The sequence below is a fragment of the Mytilinidion resinicola genome (assembly GCF_010093595.1).
Source record: "Mytilinidion resinicola strain CBS 304.34 unplaced genomic scaffold BDZ99scaffold_25, whole genome shotgun sequence".
NCBI classification, from domain to species: Eukaryota; Fungi; Ascomycota; class Dothideomycetes; order Mytilinidiales; family Mytilinidiaceae; genus Mytilinidion; species Mytilinidion resinicola.
The window spans coordinates 526,072-545,231 of NW_022985461.1; the positions used below are offsets into that span (position 1 = coordinate 526,072).

At 54.3% G+C, this 19,160-nt stretch overlaps 6 protein-coding genes across 6 annotated transcripts; 4 read left to right on the forward strand and 2 right to left on the reverse strand.

Moving 5' to 3' along the window:
• Window positions 1–709: 709 nt before the first annotated feature.
• On the reverse strand, window positions 710–4,485 carry BDZ99DRAFT_453042 (MED14-domain-containing protein; the record flags this gene model as incomplete). Its single annotated transcript, XM_033718311.1, has 2 exons — window positions 710–3,791; window positions 3,841–4,485. The coding sequence occupies 2 exons, from the start codon at window positions 4,483–4,485 to the stop codon at window positions 957–959; spliced, it is 3,480 nt and encodes a 1,159-aa protein (XP_033570826.1). The 3' UTR covers window positions 710–956.
• A 1,689-nt stretch (window positions 4,486–6,174) lies between these two features.
• On the forward strand, window positions 6,175–8,776 carry BDZ99DRAFT_467976 (uncharacterized protein). The gene is made up of 3 exons (XM_033721140.1): window positions 6,175–6,774; window positions 6,829–6,850; window positions 6,970–8,776. The coding sequence occupies exons 1-3, from the start codon at window positions 6,514–6,516 to the stop codon at window positions 8,559–8,561; spliced, it is 1,875 nt and encodes a 624-aa protein (XP_033570827.1). The 5' UTR covers window positions 6,175–6,513; the 3' UTR covers window positions 8,562–8,776.
• Window positions 8,777–9,768: 992 nt separating this feature from the next.
• On the reverse strand, window positions 9,769–11,562 carry BDZ99DRAFT_467978 (uncharacterized protein). The gene is made up of 2 exons (XM_033721141.1): window positions 11,228–11,562; window positions 9,769–10,948 (listed from the first exon to the last, which is right to left on the reverse strand). The coding sequence occupies exons 1-2, from the start codon at window positions 11,529–11,531 to the stop codon at window positions 9,774–9,776; spliced, it is 1,479 nt and encodes a 492-aa protein (XP_033570828.1). The 5' UTR covers window positions 11,532–11,562; the 3' UTR covers window positions 9,769–9,773.
• An 850-nt stretch (window positions 11,563–12,412) lies between these two features.
• BDZ99DRAFT_491552 (UPF0016-domain-containing protein) lies at window positions 12,413–14,105 on the forward strand (the record flags this gene model as incomplete). The annotated part of the gene is made up of 3 exons (XM_033723108.1): window positions 12,413–13,021; window positions 13,079–13,964; window positions 14,032–14,105. 3 exons carry the CDS (start codon window positions 12,413–12,415, stop codon window positions 14,103–14,105), a joined length of 1,569 nt encoding a protein of 522 aa, XP_033570829.1.
• A 1,710-nt stretch (window positions 14,106–15,815) lies between these two features.
• Window positions 15,816–17,175, forward strand: BDZ99DRAFT_164503 (uncharacterized protein). The gene is made up of 5 exons (XM_033712893.1): window positions 15,816–16,141; window positions 16,197–16,277; window positions 16,331–16,415; window positions 16,472–16,678; window positions 16,736–17,175. Exons 2-5 carry the CDS (start codon window positions 16,257–16,259, stop codon window positions 16,846–16,848), a joined length of 426 nt encoding a protein of 141 aa, XP_033570830.1. The 5' UTR covers window positions 15,816–16,141; window positions 16,197–16,256; the 3' UTR covers window positions 16,849–17,175.
• Window positions 17,176–17,502: 327 nt separating this feature from the next.
• BDZ99DRAFT_526334 (glycosyl hydrolase 53) lies at window positions 17,503–18,787 on the forward strand (the record flags this gene model as incomplete). Its single annotated transcript, XM_033726128.1, has 2 exons — window positions 17,503–17,759; window positions 17,863–18,787. The coding sequence occupies 2 exons, from the start codon at window positions 17,503–17,505 to the stop codon at window positions 18,785–18,787; spliced, it is 1,182 nt and encodes a 393-aa protein (XP_033570831.1).
• Between the last annotated feature and the right edge of the window lie 373 nt (window positions 18,788–19,160).

The window sequence follows — 19,160 nt, forward strand, 5'->3', positions numbered from 1 at the left end:
GTCTGAATTGGATGTCAAGATCTTCACGTTGCAGTCCAACCCAGCATCTACGCACCTACTGAAACCGATCTCACACAGCTCTATGCACACGGACTCATCACTACCTAACTCCAATTTTGCGCACTCGACACCACTGTGAGGAGCAGTCCAGCCAGTTAAGCAGCTAGTTAGTCAAGAAGAGGGGGTCTGATTCGCACGACTTGGAACTTGACATCGGACCTAGGCTTTTGAAATACTGTGGGGGTACCCCAAGCGGTAGTGAACGCGTGGGCGTAGGCTTTCGAATTGGTGCGATAGCTTGGTTTAGAGAACGCGAAATGGGGTTCATTGATGAGTGGTTTGGCGGCGTGGTGACGGCGTCTGGAGGGTCTTAATGCATCAAGAATGATATGGATTGGATGTCAAGGTTGTGACGTTGTATTTCGGACGACTATCTAACGCGACTCATATTGAGCTTTCTTCTGGACTAGAAACTCTAAAATGTAATCCACTAATGAGTGGTTTGATGGCGTGGTGACGGCGTCTGAAGGGCTCCAACGCGTCCAGAATTGGCTGGATAGGATGTCGCCATCTACACGCCTACCCTCACACCCCCATTACCGCACGCAAAAGCTCTAGACTCGAGTGCTGATTCAGCTGCTCTTGATTTGATATACATCTCTCCACCCCCTATTCCCCCCCCCTCCCCCCCTTCTCTCTCGCCCATTTCCCAAATACCAGATGTCCATGGTAATAGCATGCTTGAACCCCTTCCGTCCGTCCCCGCCCGCCCGCACGCCACAAAAAAAAGGAGAGAACCACCCAAAAGCCGCCTCCAACCAGTTCAACGCAACCAAAAGAAAAGGGAAACAAGACACGCAAAAGATCAGTAGAAGAGGCCCACCCAGACCAAACTGTAGACTTACAAAAACATTGTGCCAGAAAGGGAGAATAAACAGATCGACTGGATCAATCACTCAGTCGATCGTGATGATATCGGGCCCACCGCCACCACCACCGCCACCGCCTCTATTATTACCGTTCCGCCCCTGATTCTGTCGGTTATTCCCATTGACACCGGGCCCGCCTCCCTGACCTCCGTTTTTCCTCGGTGCCTGTTTCTGCTCCCGGTTCTGATTCTGATTCTGATTATGAGCCAGCAACGCCTTCGCCGCCGCATCCTTCTGCAGCTCCAGCTTCGCCCGCCCAGTAGCAGCCGCCGCCGCCGCCTGGGGCTTCACGGCATTCGCATTCGCATTCGAGATCCCCAGCCCAACCACCGGCTGCGGAGCCCCCTTACTCACATTCGCATTCCCCCTCACCACCTCCTCAACTACAGGCACTTCCTCTGCACCACCGCCCTTAGTCGCACACCCCCTTACCACCCCATCCAACCTAACCACCGCCTTCGCAACCCCCTCAATACTCGCGACAATCCCCGTCCGCAGCCCCTGCCACCCCCCCTCGGCCCCCTCCTCTCCCGCTCCCTCCTCCAACCCCCCCGCCTCGTTCTCCCGCCACAGCTTCTCCAGCGCCTTGCGCAGTGCCTCGCTCTTCGGCGCCGGCTTGGCGCGCTGGTCCGGGTTCGCGGCGCTCGCGTCTTGGACATGCCACACGTGCCGGTCGTGCTGCACGCGCAGGTTAGCATCGAAGCTCACGCGGGGGTTCGTGTACACGAGGCGGAACGCGTCGGGCGCGCGGGCGTGGATCGCCGGCTGGGTTACCCTCTGTCCCGCTGTCTCTTTGCCACCTGAGCCTGTGCCTGTACCCTCAAGCTCAGCGTCGCTGGTGGTGTGGAGAGAGTCCAGCGCGGAGAGGAGCGGTAGTGTGGCGAGTAGGTGGTAGGTGAAGAGGTTGACGGCGGCGCGGAAGCGGGCGGCGTCGTGGCGCTGGGCGTTGAGGCCGGCGGCGAGATAGGCGCGGATGCGGTTGTGGGGGTTGTTGCGGGGGAGGGTCAGTTTGATGGGCGCGTCGGGCGCGAAGGAGACGGTGGCGGTGCAGGCGCCGCCGCTGCCGTAGCGGAAGGTGATGCGGTTGGGCGTGATGCGGTCGGCTTGGAATTTGCGCTTGCGCAGGATGCTGATGAAGTTGAGGAGGTGAGTGATTTCGCGGAGGCGTGTCGAGAGGGGATTGTCGAGGGAGGTGCCGAAGGGGACGGAGATGAAGATGCGAAAGTTGGAGTTGTTTTCGCCGACGAATTTGATGTCGGAGGAGTTGGATGTGCGGACGATGGTTGCGGTTTCGTGCTCGAAGCCCTTCGCCATTTCACCGCTGACAGAGAAGAGAACGGTAGATTTTGCCGAGTCAAAGGACTCATATTTGATGCGCATGACGTTGCGGGCCCACGGTTCGGCATCTTGCTGGTCGGATTTGAGGAATTCGTCGGCGGAGATCCAGAGAGAAGAGACATCAACAAGTTTTTGGGCGGCTGTTCGGCTCTCGAGAGGTGATGAAACCTTGTAAGGGACCTGTCGTTGCACCAGTGAGCTCGTTGTAGCAGACAGTGTTATCTCGGCCACCGCTTTACGCTGGATTGTAGTCATGACATCCCGCAAAGCAAGATCATTTATGGCTGTGGACGAGTCGCTCTGAATCCGTTCGGCGGTCTTGATTTTTACCCCTGGATAGCTAGGTTCTGTGTCGATGGCCCACCAAGACACACCAGACAGGTTGAACACGCCCGCCAAGACCCAATTTTGTGTCCAGCCTCTTGCTCGGAATAGTGTATGCTGTACTACATCCTGCTTGATTGCTTCCTTGATAGAATCGGTTCGAATGTTCATAAATGGTTTTGCCCAGCCAAGCAGTTGCGCTTGCTTGTCCACAGCAGTTTGAAGACTTGCGCAGAGTATCTGAGGTATCGTGTTGCTAATGAAGGATATAGGGTCCGGCGTAGCACTAGCTTTCTGTTCTATAGATGCAGAGATAGCCGTGCAAGGCTGCATGGCAAAGCGGCCAGTTACTGGATCCACCAAAACAGTCGTCGAAGTTGCGGAGGTTCCGAGATTGACCTCCAGCATGCAATCAGACGGTTCCGTGTCCGAGGTAGAGACTTCAGTTTTCAAAGTTGATCCTCCTCGAGCGGCTGCCACTAAACGGTCCCGAATGGTCTCAAGCATGTAGCCAATATGATGAGCTATGACCCTTCTCAGCATATTTTCCATGGACAGTGAATCCCAGTCAAATGATATTTCCGACTCTTTGACCTCCAATCCTTGACGAAACCAGCGGACGGATAATTGCGGAGGAGTAGGGCCTTTCCAGCAGATCTTCCCATTCTTGGGTTTCCCGCTAACGATTCCAATCTCTATCCAACTCTTCTTTCCCGGAAGCTCGGTCCAGTACTGCACAACGAGAGACCTGCGGACTGGTTCTACTTTGATCGATCCTGCCCAATTCCCGGCTGTTAGTTGGTACGCCTGGGCCTTCAATATGGCAATCTTATGGGTAAGGACGAGATTATGCAGAAAATCAAAGCAACCACTCAGTCCAGATGCGCTCAATACTGCGTTTGCCTGTGTTTCAAGCGTAGCCCGAAAAAAGCTATCCGGGATCTCTGGAGCGGGCGAGAAGAGGAACCGGAGATCAACAAACCACCACGGTCCTGACGAGTCTTCTGTGGATGTGGCAACGTCTAATTCGAATTCTCCGGGTACTGTAAAGGTTACGCGTCCTGATCCAATTTTCCATTGCTTGAGGTGCCGTGGTAGTTCCTCGTGAATATTCAGGCGAAGAGCGCACCGTACGTTGCCGTCCCTCCAGAGCTTCAAGATTTCCTGTGGAGAAAGGGGTTCTGGTGGTATGTAGTCCATCTATAACAATGTTAGCGAAAATGGTACTGTAGTATATGGTTTTACACACATCTGGCATCCATGATGCTTTCCCGGTCGCAAGAACCTTTAGAGCCGTATTTATATCGGGGCTCTTGAGTGTTGCATGCTCCATCTCCCGCTTCATGTTGCCCATAGCGTCTACAACGGCGTTATAACTCAACGCTTGGTCCCTTAACCATGACGAGACGTCTATCAGTCGTTGGACCTGCTCGGCACGACGGCTCCAAGCGGAAAGGACAAGCAGCTTGACAAATCTAGTCCTGTGGTACTCGGCAAATTCCATCATCAATATTTTCTTCTGGATATTGTTGGGGTGCATATTTCCGTTTCCTGGCCCATTGACGGCATGATTTCCAAGGCCATTGGTCAAGCCAGGCTGCTGGGCGACGGGCAAGTCGGCCATCTTGGGAATTAGCTCTTGTAGGCCGAGAAAACATTCCTGGACGACGCGGGACAAGAGGGTGGACACTTTGCTGTATACATCCTGGCCGTATGCGTCGCTGTTGGTGATGTGAATGATTTCGGGCGGGAGGTCCAGTAAAGACGCTGGTATGTCGACCTGGCCGGCGACAATCTGCTTCCCTCCGTTGATGGAGAAGGCGCCACCCCTCTCCGGCGGAGCTATGGCACGATCTCCATTCGTGGCTGGCTTGGTATGTCCCGGCGAACGCATAGCGTCGCTATTGCGGTCGTGAGGGCTCTTGGCCCCGGCAGCACCATTCGCGCCATTCTGATTCATGATGAGGAGTCCTGGCATACTCTTCTCCGCACCCTCCAGCGCCACGGCGCGCTCGCCTCGCCTTCCGCTATCCGGGGGGTCCCCCTCTGCTGCCACCACTTCTTCGGGTCGCGGGCCGGCCGTTTGGGTGGTGGTGAGGATGGAGAGGCGCGTGGAGACGTGGACGTGGATCGGGGCGGTCCAGGTTCTTTGTCTGTTGTCGCAAAGAAGCTGCCGCGTCGCAGGCAGGAAAGGCTGTCTCGGAGCGCTATGGCAGCTGAAGGCAGGAGCACAGGACGCGGTGTAGGGTAGCAACGAGCGTGGAGGAAAGGACTGGCGTTGGCGCAGGGAGGAGGTTGGTCTCGTTATCTCATTTTCAGGGCAGCAAGTCCGTGGAAGAGTCGCAGACTTGGGCACGCGCGAGGATGCGCGGGCAGTCGAGAGGGCGATGGAGACTCTCGGGCGCAGAGGAGAGAGGGTGTAGAGGGTGAATGGGCTGGGCGTCGGGGGGTGCGGCGTGAGGAGGTTGTTTGAGGTGACGGAGCAATCGTGGGCCTTGGGGCGGCGGGAGGCTGTCCACGCTCGACGCCAGCCCTAAGCAGGACAGGCCTTTGACGAGTGAGGCTTGGCGGGGAAACAAAGCAATTGTGGCGAGTGAAATGAAGCGCTGGCGGCTCGACGGCTGGCAGCTGCGGGCAGTGTGATCAGGCAGGACTTGCGACTGCAAAGTGGCGCGTCAGGCAGTACAATTGCTTGCGCTGGCAAGAGCTCGTGGCGGCAGCATTGCACAGCTTGTGCAGTCGGGCTGCAGTCGGCATGCCGAAGACGGATCCACTCGGCTCGAACCTCCGCTGCACTGGCACGTGACTGGGCACGAGCACCACGGCACCACGGCAGTGGAGACAGCCGCACAGCCATGGCAAATAGCTAGACTGATACGTCTTAGCCGGCCTCCAATCTATGAAAGTAATTAGAGAGTACTCCCAGCACTGATATACAGCGTCTTCTCACGTCCGGTGACCTAGCGCTAAAACCAAGCCACAAAATTACCGTATAAGGTAGCATTTCCGCACGCCTTTAAGGGAATAGCAGCCTCCTAGCCAATCAATCTTTAAGCTAGCTCAGCATTAGCCCAGAAAAGGTAGCTCACCGGGGTCGACTCGTACTTCGTATAAATGCCCAAGCGTAAATGCGTCCGAGGACGAGGCCCACAGCACCTCACCGCCAATACCATCTCCTTTGAGCATCCCAGACAGGCTTTGTATGCAAGTCTAGGCAAATATACCGCTTTCTCACGCCATGAAGCTTGATACCCAGGAGAGCATAGCTCCCTTCAGACAGCGCATGGGCGGGTCATGCCGCTCTCCTCGAGAGCCCCGTTGCAGCATCTCTTCACGTCCGGTGAGCATAGCGCTAACCTGAGTCAATCCTGGTATACCTCTTTTCTGGGCTAGTACGTAACCGGCGTGAGGATTGATTGGCTAGAACGCTGCTATAGCTGCTATTCCCCCCTAAGGGCGTCCGGAGTTGCTTCCTTATACGGTAAGTGTGTGGCTTGATATTAGAGAGTGACCACCGGACGCAAAGAGATGCTGTGCATCGTTGCGCGCGAGGTCAACCGCGCCGCATGCATCTGTACATGAACGCCTGCAATCCAAGCCCAGTCGCTGCACCCGCAGACACTCAGAGACTTTGAGACATGCGCCGTTCGAGTCTGGCATCTTCGAGTCTGGCATCGTAGCTCTCGGGCGTGCCGTCACCTGCCCACTATCTCACAGCACCCTGCTATCGCTGCCACGGCCAGTTCGCAGGTGCCTCGCATCGACCCTCTCCGTTCCTCCTCCACCTCCCTTTCTTTGATCCTTCCCGCGCTGCTCCCGCGCTGGAGCAGCTCCAAGATGCCCAATCCACCATGTTCTTCGTGCTACATGACTGCCCTTCCGAACCAATCATAGCGTCGTCGTCTTACTTGTGCCTGGAGCTATGGCGCCGCGGGCCCCGTCCCCGCCACGCTACCCGCAGCGTCCTGAGTTGTCCAGGGATCACTCCCGCGCCTCAAAGGCTTCAGTTCCCTCCGTCTCCCCCTCCAACGAAGCCGACGACGAGCAGTCTGGTTCCGATCACGACTCTTACAGCACCATGGGCCCCCAGTCGCGCACCCGCGAGCCCTACGACGGGGAGGACACCCGCCTGACAAGCACAAAGGAGCTGGCTGGCTTCTATATGTATGGCTGGGCCGCCGAGGTATATTGGTCACACCTATACGTATAAACCCATGCATTCAGCTAACAGCACCAGGTCTTTGTAGTGTGCGGAGTCGGTAAGCTCATCTCTCGTCGTCGTTACTTCTACGCCTCTTTCGAAGCATCCCATCGCGTCCCGGACATACCGTCAAACTCCGAATACAATATCACAAGAATTGCAGGCTGATGGCATTAGGCTCCTTCATACCCATAACCCTCGAACAACTCGCCCGAGAGCGAGGCGTGCTCCTCTCCGACAAAACAACACCATGTAGCGCCAGCTTCCACGTAGATCCCCCAGGTCTCAACATCACCTCCTCCCTGATAGGCCGCTCCCCCAAACAAGAGCCAGGACAATGCGTGGTCCACATCCTTGGTCTTGAGGTCAATACCGCTAGTTTCGCTATGTACACTTTCTCCATCAGTGTTTTAATCCAAGCTCTGTTAATAATCTCCATGTCCGGCGCGGCAGATCATGGCCGTTTCCGGAAGACCTTCCTACTTTCCTTCGCATTTATCGGCGCTATAGCTACCATGCTTTTCCTTCCTATTGTTCCGAGCGTATACCTCCTGGGTGCATTGCTGGCGATTATTGCGAATACTTGCTTTGGTGCTTCGTTTGTTCTCCTGAATTCTTTCCTCCCTCTACTTGTTCGACACCACCCGACTGTCCAGTACTACCCAGAGGACTCGGCAGACCAGTCTTACAGCGACGAGATCCCCATTGAAGGTTCCAGCTCGTCTTCATTACGAGAGGAAGCACGCTACTCGAATGAGTTGGCCGGGGAGGAGACCCTACTCGACGGCGTGATCGACTCCACCACCGCCCTCCTCCACCATAACAGGTCCACTGCCGATCTCACAATCCCCAACCCGCGTTCTCCCGCAACTGCGTCCATCGAACTCGCCCTCTCAACCAAGATCTCATCCTACGGAATTGGCATTGGATACATCGCCGCCTTAATCGTGCAAACCCTCTCTATCGTCCTTATCGTCTCCACCTCCTCCACTACTTTCTCCCTCCGCCTCGTGCTTTTCGTAATAGGCTTTTGGTGGTTCATTTTCACCTTCCCCACCGCCCTATGGCTACGCCCTCGCCCCGGACCACCCCTCGCCCTCCCTCCCTCCACCACCCGCGCGCGCGCGGCCCTCGCCTACTTTACCTACAGCTGGAAAGCCTTAGGCCGCACCGTCACGCACGCCCGTCGCCTCAAAGACGTCCTCCTCTTCCTCGCCGCCTGGTTCCTCCTCTCCGACGCCATCGCCACGACCTCAGGCACCGCCGTGCTTTTCGCCAAGACCTCCCTCGAGATGAAGCCCGCCGCGCTCGCCCTCATCAACGTCATCGCCACCGCCTCGGGCGTCGTCGGCGCCTTCTCCTGGTCCCGCCTCTCCATCTGGATGCGCCTGCGGCCCTCCCAAACCATCCTCGCCTGCATCCTCCTCTTCGAGACCATCCCCCTCTACGGCCTGCTGGGGTACATCCCCGCCATCCAGCGGCTGGGCGTCGGCGGGCTGCAGCAGCCGTGGGAGATGTACCCGCTCGGCGCCGTGTATGGGTTTGTGTTAGGCGGGTTGTCGAGTTATTGTCGGAGTTTGTTTGGCGAGCTGATCCCGCCGGGGTTCGAGGCGGCGTTTTATGCGCTCTATGCGATTACGGATAAGGGGAGTAGTGTGTTTGGGCCGGCGATTGTGGGGGCGATTACGGATCGGTGGGGGAGTATTAGGCCGGTATGTTATTCCTCTCCTACCCCCCTTTCTTCCGGAAGAACAGAGGCTGGTGGCTAGTTCACGCGCTGGGGAAATGACATACATTCTCGGGACTTTCGGGCGCGTTGAGGCACCCCTGACGGCGTTGGCACAAAGTCTGAGCCACAGCTAACTCTTCGTGATCTAGGCGTTCTGGTTCCTCGCGCTCCTGGTCGGTGTCCCGTTCCCGATTATGCTGTTTGTGGATGTCGAGCGCGGGCGCGCGGCGGGCGTGGCGCTGGCGGAAGAATTGGAAGGAATCGCCAAAGCTGCACTAGTAGATGGAGACGCAGACGCGGACGCAGGATCGGTAGTGGATGGTGAGAGGGGGTTGGATACGTAGATAGATAGAGAGTAGCTAACTTTTAAATTGGATGGGTTGATTGTTACAAAGTCCTCGTGGGGATAAGTGATGTTGGCCTCCGGGGGTTTGATTAGTGGGAAGAGAACTGGGGTCCTCCTCAAACCGATTTCACGCAGCTAGATAGGTGAGACTTTGCAGTTAAAGGGGTCGATTCGAGGCCGGAGGTGCGGTGCTTTCACACCTCATTACCATCCTCATACTGCTCATTAAACAGTACCTCCGCAGTTCGATTATAAAGCAAATGGACATACGATATGTGCCACGCCGCGTACACCAAATCCCGTTCTACGCGGTCAGATCCGTAGAGAACATGCAACTAACAGGGACAATACAATAGGTCAAGCACAAGGTCACCCTAGGAGGGTTTAGGCCTGGGTGGCCAGAAATGGTGGAAAGAAATCACAGATCGAACCGCAAAGAAAGAATTTCCATCACCATCGAGGCTACAAACCAGCCACAGCGTCGTCCTAATCGCGCATAAATCAGCCCTCTTTCTTCCCATCCGGGGCGCCTCAACCCTTTTTTTTTTTTTTATTCGGAGATTGGAAGATGTGAGACCCAAGCGACGGAAAATGGTGGATTTGAGGTATCCGTTACGAAGAAACTAACGTATATAGAATTTGGCAAGTTTGAGAACGCCGACATCCGCTCACAAGAGCCGCCCGCAGGGTATCAATAAATCACAATTCCCCCACCCACCCACCCACCGACCCAACCTCAGCACGGAAGACCAAAAAAAAACGCCTTGAGAAACTAGACAAATCCCACCCAACCAATCTCCCCTTCAGACCTCATCAAGCAGTCCATACCTCCGCAGCACAGCCTGCGACACCGTGATCTTGTCGAAATTCTCCGGGCAACCCGTGCCGGACCTGTCCAACCCCCAGTTAGCGCCCTCCTTGCTCAACTCCAAGTGCGATGTCGACGTACCTTAAATAATTAATCTTCATATTCCTCGCCTTATCCTTCAAATCCACATCCGTCCGATCCAAAAACATCTTCGTATCCGCCTCATCTAAGCTCTTGATGTACGCCCACTGACACCCGTACTCCTCGATATACCGCACCAGCTGGTCCTCGGCGCACGCCGTCCACGGATTGCGCGCGCGGCGCTGCGCTTGGCGGACGGGGAAGGCCGGCGTCATGCGCTTTGCCTGTTGCTGGACTTGGCGGTAGTTGGAAGACGTTGGCACAGCGTCCTCGTCTTCGTCCTCGTCTTCGAAGTCGCTGTCCTGGGAGGAAGGGCGGAGTAGGACGCTGCGGCTGCGGTTTTCGGGGAAGCGCCGCTGGGGCTGGTGGCCTGGGGGCACTTTGATGGGTTCTTCGAAGCGGAGGCGGCTCGCTGTGGGGCCGACCTTGCGCCGTTTGGAGACGTCGAATTGGCGCGTGTCTTGCTGGAAGTCGTCGTCGTCTTCGTCGGATTCCTCTTGGACGGCTTGTGCGTGGGTTCTCTTTTGCGCTTTGGGAGCGCTGGCGGAGGGGCGCCTGGGAGAAGTCGTGGAGGCACGGATAGGAGCCTTGCCTTTGCTCTTCCCACTTGGTCGCGGGGCAAGCTGAGTATCCTGGGTCCATGCTACACGTTCTGTGTTGGCCTGGGGGTCGACGAAGCGTTGCTTTCGGTTTTCCTTCTGTATCTGCTCTTCTTGGGCAAGACGCGCAACCCGATCATTTGTGGAAGGCGGAAAGCGGGCGGTAGATAATTCTTCTTGTGGGTCTTCCAACTCCTCGTCGTCGATGGGAGCCGGTTGCCAGTCGTCCTCGATGATCTCTTGGTTTACTTTAGTTGCCTCAGGAGCTTGCTCCTTGTTCGTGACACTCCTTCTAGACTTTGTCTGTTTGTCCCTTTTCGGGACACCAAGAAACTCGTATGCCTTCCAATGAACCGTAGAAGGCCTCTTCGGCTTTTTCCACTGGGCTGAGATGTTGGAAAATCCTCCAGGGGACCGATGGGGAAGTGGCTGATGTATTTGATCGTGCGATGGTAGTGTCCCGGGTGCCTCTTGTTCAGGTATCGCATCTACAGCTTCTTCGGCGTCTTCGTCCTCTTCGACTGTTGTGAGATCTGTGTTCCCAGCGCCTGTCAGCTTTTGCGTGTGGAGTTATGCAAGTTAACGGGAGTGAGGGGGGTTGTCGAGTAGGTATTCCAGAGATGAGGTGCGCAGAGGTGTTTCTATGTTCACAGCCAGATAAAATGATATCGGGGAGTGAAACAACCCTAATCCTAACCCTAGGCCTAGGTGGCAACTGTCGAAGAGGCCTCGGCGCACGCGCAGAACAAAGAGTGAATGGGTTGAGAGGACCCCTGATTGTTGACTTCTGAGATAGCCCAGTGATCACTCACCTCTAACGGGGGGAGCCTGAATATTCTTCTGTTGCTTTTTCTGCCCTCGAGTTGTCCGACTAGCACGACTGTCCGTACTCCCTATACTCTCAGTGCTGGCTTGACGGGCGCCTCTGCGAGTATTCTTTGTAGACGGTGCTGGAGCAACGGCGGGGGTTTCGACCTCATGGCTCTGACTTCTCGTTGCTCTTTTCGGAATGCGAGTTGAAGTGCGCGCAGTGGTTGGGGTGTTCGCTTTTGAAGCAGGTTGTGGAGTGGGTGTTTTGCGCCGGCTTGAAGCCCGGACGGGCCGGCGGTCAGCCATTGGGAGGAGTATTCAAGATAATTCGAGGAGGGTCAGCGACTGAGATACATGCGCTTGGTAGTAAAAGAGGCAGTCCGAATGCGACGGGGTGGTGGGCGTTGTTATGGAGCTAGTGGTGTTTGTTGTGGTTTTTGGGCGCGGGATGAGATGGGACGGAAGATCCCGAGCGGAGGACGCTTTCACGTGACCGAGACGACCGAAGTGTACATTATTAAAGTGTGGGCGATCCTGAATGTTCATGTATATGAGAGAAAGCAGATAACGATTCCAACACCATGAACTGCCACGAGGGTCTTGTAAGTCTCTGAAAACTATCAGTGTAACTCCATACTAGTAGTGAAGGTATCTGCAAGTATCAAAGGGCACACCAAACCGGTCAGGCTAGAATATCCCCAGATCTCTTGGCGAGATATATCCTGGCATCACTGGGAGGCGACGTGTGCAGGTGGATTCAAGGAAAGAGTTCATCGCCAACCAGCAATTATTAGGCGGGAGTAATACCCACTACCACAAACTTCGCCCTTCTCTCCATCTCAATCCATCCAACAACGAACACAGCTCAAGCCAAAGCCTCCTTTCCCGCGTCGTATCCCCTTGCGCGTCGTGCCCGTGTGGTGGTCCGCTAGCCTCGTACCCTGCCGCCCCTGCGCCTCACATCTGAAAATCCTCTGGGGATCCCATCCGCATCACCCACGACTTCAACGCAACACTCCTTTTCCACAACTCTAATTCAATCTTCTCTGCCGGCTTCTCTTACAATACGAAAGTTCTACTTGCTCCTTTAATCTTCAGTCCACCCGCGACAGGCTCCCTCTCCGGTCTCGTGAGCTTACGTGGTCTCCAACCCACCCACCGCCCCTTTCACATACGCCCTCAACAACATGAGACTACGAAGACGACCAGCTCCTCTATTTCTCCTTTTGCTCCCCACACTGCCAGTCTTCGCGTCAGCACTACCCAAGGACACTGATGGCAAGCAAGTCGCTCGGGACGCAAAGGTGCAAGAATACGCGGCGATACCGACGATTGCGCCTGGATCACCCGGAAAACTAGACATTGGTACAGAAGATGCGCCAGTTGATGGGCTTGACGGCAAACCCCACGCGGGCCCTTTCGTGGATGGAAAGCAGAAGAAGCCTCCCGCCGAAGTCGAAGACCTCTTGCCCGTGGGCACGAAATTGCCCGACCCCAAGAAGAAGACACAGGACCTGACTAAGGAGGAAGTGGCGGCGCTCAAAGAGGAAGACGGCGTGATGAATGATAAAAACCGCGCTACACCCAAGGACGGCACAGATGGCACAAAAGACGGCGTGTCAGCAAAGACAAGGGAGAGGAAGGAGGAGGAGGAACGGACGGGCGAAAAGGCCGAGAAGAAGCCTGATCCACCAAAGGAAGCTCCTCCACAACCACACGACGGGAAGAAGAAGATCAAGGACAAGCTTACAGCAGATTCGACCTCTACAAAGAAACCAGGCGCTGTTGGATTTGAGGTATGACCTCTACCTCCTCTCACTATCTGATACTAGCTAACCATTCTATCTACACAGAAACCTACTGACCTCCCCGAAACTCCCCACGATATCCCTCATCCCGCTCCTCCTACGTCCAACGACGACCCTCTCGACATCCCCACAAAGAAACCCTCCGACAATGGCCCCTCCTTCGAAGACGAAGACCCTAGCGGCGTCATCCAACCATTACACTCCTTCTTGCTTTCCCTCACCATGATCCTCTTCTCCGAAGTCGGTGACAAAACCTTTCTTATCGCCGCCCTGATGGCGATGCGTCACCCGCGCGCCCTCGTGTTCTCCGCCGCATTTGCTGCCCTTATTACTATGACTGTCCTCTCCGCCGTCCTCGGTCACGCTGTTCCGACCCTTCTTCCCAAGCGCTTCACAAATTTCGCGGCCGCCATCCTCTTCCTCGTTTTCGGAGCCAAGATGCTCCGCGAGGGTCTTGCCATGTCACCCGAAGAGGGTGTCGGCGAGGAAATGAAGGAGGTTGAAATGGAGCTCGAGGAAAAGGAGCAAAGCGCGCGCCGGAATTCCCGCCGCCGCTCCTCGATATCCCCTTACGTTCTCGAAGCCGGCCGCGCGCGACGCTCACGTTCAGGATCACGGCTCCCAGCTCCAGCTCGCTCGCCGTCGAGTTCTCCTTCTCGCTCACGGTCTCCGAATACTTCTTCTTTGTCAGCAGTTACCAGCGGTTTAACCAATCTATTTTCCCTCCTTCTCTCCCCGGCGTGGGTGCAGACGTTCGTAATGACTTTCCTTGGCGAATGGGGCGACCGCAGCCAGATCGCGACTATCGCCATGGCCGCGGGGCAGGACTACTGGTGGGTTACGGGTGGTGCGATTAGTGGGCATGCGGTGTGTACTGGGGTAGCTGTTCTAGGAGGACGTGCGATTGCGGGGAAAGTTTCTATGCGAGTTGGTAAGTTGAAATATATATCCTGCTTCATTTCGGATTCAATAAGAGATTTAGCTAACACTAAAACCAGTTACCCTTGGCGGTGCAATCGCTTTCCTCGTATTCGGCGTCATCTATCTCATCGAGGCGTTATACTCCGGCTAAATTCTACGCGTTCACTACTACGGAAAAGTCTTTCATTCGCTATTTTTGTCTTCTTAGGATCTCCTTGGATCAACCGGGATGATGGACTACACATGCATCTCAGCATCGGCGTAAGGGCAGGGGTTTCTGGTGCGTTGTCTGGCTGGCTGGCAGCATTTTTGTTCAAGTACGGATAAAGTAAACCGTTGTAATCTGGAACCGCTTCCCAGGTGGGCGCGTTTATCCCTTTGTGTGTGCGCATCAGCTTCCTATTGGACGATGGGCTGTAATCATAGTGTAGGTGTCTTAACTGGTGAATGATAGAAAATACGGGATGGAGCTATTGGAGGTATAGCATGGACAATGGATTCTTTGGTCTCTATGCATCGTCGTGGAAGTGGTTTCACTAACTGGCGTTTGGTATAGAGCCGCACTACGCCGAGACCACAAGTTTTACTTTTAGGAGCTGATGTCACACTTTATCTATGAAGGGAAGATGCTAACCTCCATTCCTACATTTAAGTAAACCTCATCGCCATTCTCTGACAATGACCAGCACAAATATCCACGTCCACCAACCCCAACCACCACAGAATGGCGAGACCATCAGGCTCCTCAGATAGTCGATTTGATACCACGACACAAGGCCCAGCCATCGCTTGAAGCTGTCAACGTCTTGACGACACTCCAATTCTTTCCAGCTCATTCATCCACACAACAAGTTTTTTTGATCTCCCCAACTCCAAGACTACAGTCATGACACAATCCACAACGGGCGACCATTGAGTCCTTCCATGCTTGGTTTGAAACCACCCCCACTCAACTTATGAAGTGGACCTCCGGGCGATTTTGATCCCGCTGCCCACTCCCACCTCCATAGCCCCTGCAGAAGAAAAGGCGAGGAGGTGGGGAGAGAAAGGCATTTATAATCGAAGACCCATGCGGATGGCTTGGCGCTTACGAGAGGCACGTGGTATGGGTCTGCTTGGGTACTAAGTAGACCAACCGCGATCAGGAGAGGGAACTCTTGACTTGGAAAACGATGAGTGGTGGTTCAATATCACGTGATGACTACTTGAGCGCATTGTCCTTACTTTTCCAATTTCAATCCAGTGTCGAAAGAGTAGTTGTTTAGAATCACGTGATGCATACTGGGGCACTGGCCACTCTTTTACTCCGAAAATTTCTTTTATCGACCACTAGTTACGCGACATCTGTCGTCCGCATTAATAATTCGAAACTATCGGGACATCACAAGATGCTCACTTCACTTACTCATCGCTCTGCTGCTAGGACTGGCGGTTCATCAGCCTTGACCGCCGTACAAGACCGAGACCTGGAATAGCGATTAGTTTTCAAGAAATCCGACAAATGCAGAATAAGTTTCGGAAACACCTCAGTCTTGGTGCCAAGTATATCTGTTGGCTATAGACGACGTATTGGTCAATATCTTTGGAGTCTACCTATAATAGGAAGGTTATCTATGTCCTCCAGCATTTTGTACCCCGCTTCCCAATGCAACTGTTCTGCAAGACTTATCGGGTGTCAGCATTTCTGTAGTCCAGCCGTAAATATGGTATGGAGATCCTCTAAGACAGGAAGGTTATGTGCTTGAAAGGATACTGTCAACCTGATGTGATATGTCGTTATGTAGACTTATCCGCATCCCGGTTTCCACTACCCGCATCAGCGAAGTCATTCCTACCTTCAACTTCGTAACCTTTTTGCTTCTCGAATTATCCAGTAGTGTCTCTATTCTTCTGTTCTGTCTTTTGATTACTTAAATTGTGTAAGATGGCCATGCTGGAGAACAAGCCCACAACGATATAGTCCCATTGCAGAGGAAGAGGACGAATCATCCCGAACATCCGAGCAGGATGAACTGCCTCACTGCGATACCTTACCAAAGTGGCCAATACGCACAACCTCTACCAGAGCTCGGGTCCTGATGGCTCTCGGGATTGGCCTCTTTCTTGTCGTGTACTCAGCGCTTCTCATTACACTTACTTCGATGTGGTGGAGGAAGGAAAGATTGCACGGTCCAGGAGTCATTGATAGTAAGCTCTCCAAGGAGATTCACGCTTGAATGATGTGCTCCTAAATCTGTGCCAGCCCCTCTTCGACCGTTCATGCATTACGAGCCGACTATGCTTCTTGGGCACTTACTCGTTCATGCATCAACTGCATTGCCTGGTATGCTTCCCTTATTACTCCCTCCCTCCGCTATCCTCCTGGCAAAGTTTCAGAAACGCGTGCATCACTCGTATTGGCCGGATCGATACTATCCCAATATAACGGAAGTGGAGGAAAACAATCTGCAAGAGTATAATCGTGTGTTACCTTCATATTCATCCGCAAAATCGGAGCTAACAAGGCTTATTTTACAGTGCATTGCTTGCAGATGCTGATGAACGTCGTTATGTGCAAAGCAGACGCAGATCCGGAAACCCTACGATGGGTAGAAGAGAGCAAGTTCCCGCTCGGTAATCGCACCTCACCGCATGAGTGCGTCAATTGGGATACGTTAAGGGAGGGCACGAAGCGGAGCCGTGTTGATCCGTTTGCGCCTGGAGTTCTAGTTCATCCGAAATTTGGTAAGATTGCATCTAGCACGTTCCTGGGTAATCAGCGCTAACTAGGAAGTTTTACAGGACCAGTAGTACCGGACGGCAGAGAGACTATAATAGGAGATGAAAATAGGCAGAGGTTTGTAATAAATGGGACAACCGTGTTCATCCCGGAGAACGAGAATAATGGCAGATAGAGCATGTTCAACGGTCACTACACCAATTGTTGCTCGACTTCAAGGACTGTGCTGTATGGAAGCAAGCCGCGGTAGTAGTCCAACACTAAGTCAGCGCAGATGCGCACCTTCCACTTTCTGTATAGCATCTTTCCACATATTCTACAAACACGCCAGACTCTCCCCTCCAGTTTCACATCTCCAGACTATGCGAGGCGTTTTCCAGCTTATAGCCGAGGTCTCTTCCCAGAACGCTAGCTCTAAGTGGATGTCGGCCCGCTCCTTCTGAGGCTCGAGCTACGGAACAGTCTCCCACACCCTACAGCCACCCCTTGGTATCGTCACCCGCGGCTCGAAGGCCTATTCCGCGGAGAATTCTTGATTGGCGGAACTCGTTTCATGGATTTGGTCCCGCTCTCCGCACGAAACCTCCCTGCTAGGCCCATCACTCGATCCCGAGCCGCTTCACGTGGCATACACTAGGACTGGGAATCGTCTATTCGGAGGCGGAAGGCATACTTCTACGAGCAGTTATATACATCATAATAGGACTATGCTTCGATGCGGGGTCCCCAGGATGTCCAGATCATCATATGGATGGTTAGGATATAAAAGAGATGTGTTACCAGCATATTGATCGATCACCTCAATTGTTCTCCGTGGTTGGCTTCCAGGATGCTTTTGGTTGAAACGCTTATTGCGCTTTTGCTACTTGGATCGGCTTTTGCCTTTGCCTTCCCTGCATCCGAGGCAAATGGAGGTGGGCATGGTGGACAGAACGCCCAATCTGTCTTCTATCAAGGACATGACCTCTCCAGCCTTGGGATAATGGAGCAGGGAGGTGCAGTATACCATGACACTGCTCGACACAACCAGACTCGGGCCGCAGAGGATATCTTGGGAGATGGGGGGATGAACACTGTTAGATTACGGTACATATACGCACTCATTTTCTAGTGCCCTCCCCTCACTGCCATCTCCTTTCAGTACTCCTACAACATCACGATTCTCCAAGCTAACACTTACCTTCTTCAGCCTCTGGGTCAACCCCATTCCTGGTCAATACGATCTCTCTTACGTCCTTGCCCTCGCCGAACGCTTTGCTAAGAAGAAATATCACATCTACCTCGACTTCCACTTCTCCGACAACTGGGCCGACCCACACCACAACATTGCCCCAGCCGCGTGGCCTACCACCCTTCCCGCGCTCTCCAGCACCCTCCGCACTTACGTCCGCGAGACCATCATGACCTTCAAGCACGCCGGCGTCGACCTCAGCCTCGTCAGCCTGGGCAACGAAATCCGCAACGGCATGCTCTGGCCCCTCGGCCAAGTCGACGTCGACATCACACCTCACGCCGCTCTCGTCTCGAACTTCACGAATCTAGCCACGCTGTACGCCGCCGCGCGTTCAGGCGTGACCGATGCCGTCAACGCCGGGGCCGCGAAGCCGCAGGTTCTGATCCACATCGACAACGGGTGGAACGTAACTCTGCAGACGACGTGGTTCAACGCGCTGACCGCAACCGGAAAAGTGAAGGTCGCGGATTGGGATGTTTTCGCGTTCAGTTTCTACCCTTTCTACGGCACGGACGCCACGCTCGCCAATCTCCAGAATAGCTTGCATACGCTGGCGCGGCATTATGGCAAACCGCTTCACGTTGTCGAGACAGATTGGCCGGCGATCTGCAGCGGGTCTGATGCACCGGAGCTTAGTGAGCCGAGTGTGCCGATCAGTGCGAAGGGGCAGACGGAGTGGGTGCACGATGTGATCAAGGTAGTGAAAGGGGTACCAGGGGGCTTGGGGCAGGGGTTCAACTACTGGGAGCCGGCTTGGTTGAATTCGACGAGTTTGGGGAGTGCGTGTCAGGATGCGATTTTGTTTGATACGGATTGGAGTCGGTATCCTCAGATGGAGGCGTATTCGAGGGAGAGTGTGGATATGTTGAAGGGGGTCTGAGCTCTTAAAAGATTGGTTCTACTGGTCATCTTGTCATCAAAGAACCAGAGACTTCGCCATTGAGTCCTCACCCTGTGTCGGCATTCCCGGTTTCTGGCTCACGCAATTGTGCATATAAAGGAGAGCACGTTGCTATTAGTGTCTAACTACCTACGCATCGAAGCTGTATGAGAGGCCTTGGAGACCCTAGGCATGCTGCACCATGTAGGCTAATTCAGTCCTGGGCAAGATAATAGGCTCTTTTTGGGAAGCAACCATGGTAAATTGCTCGAAAGCGTATGCTAGGCCGATGAGTTTCTCCTCGGAGAACTTGCGGCCAATGAAGCAAAGGCCGAAACTTCAGATGGTCAGCATTGCTCACAATGATGTTGGA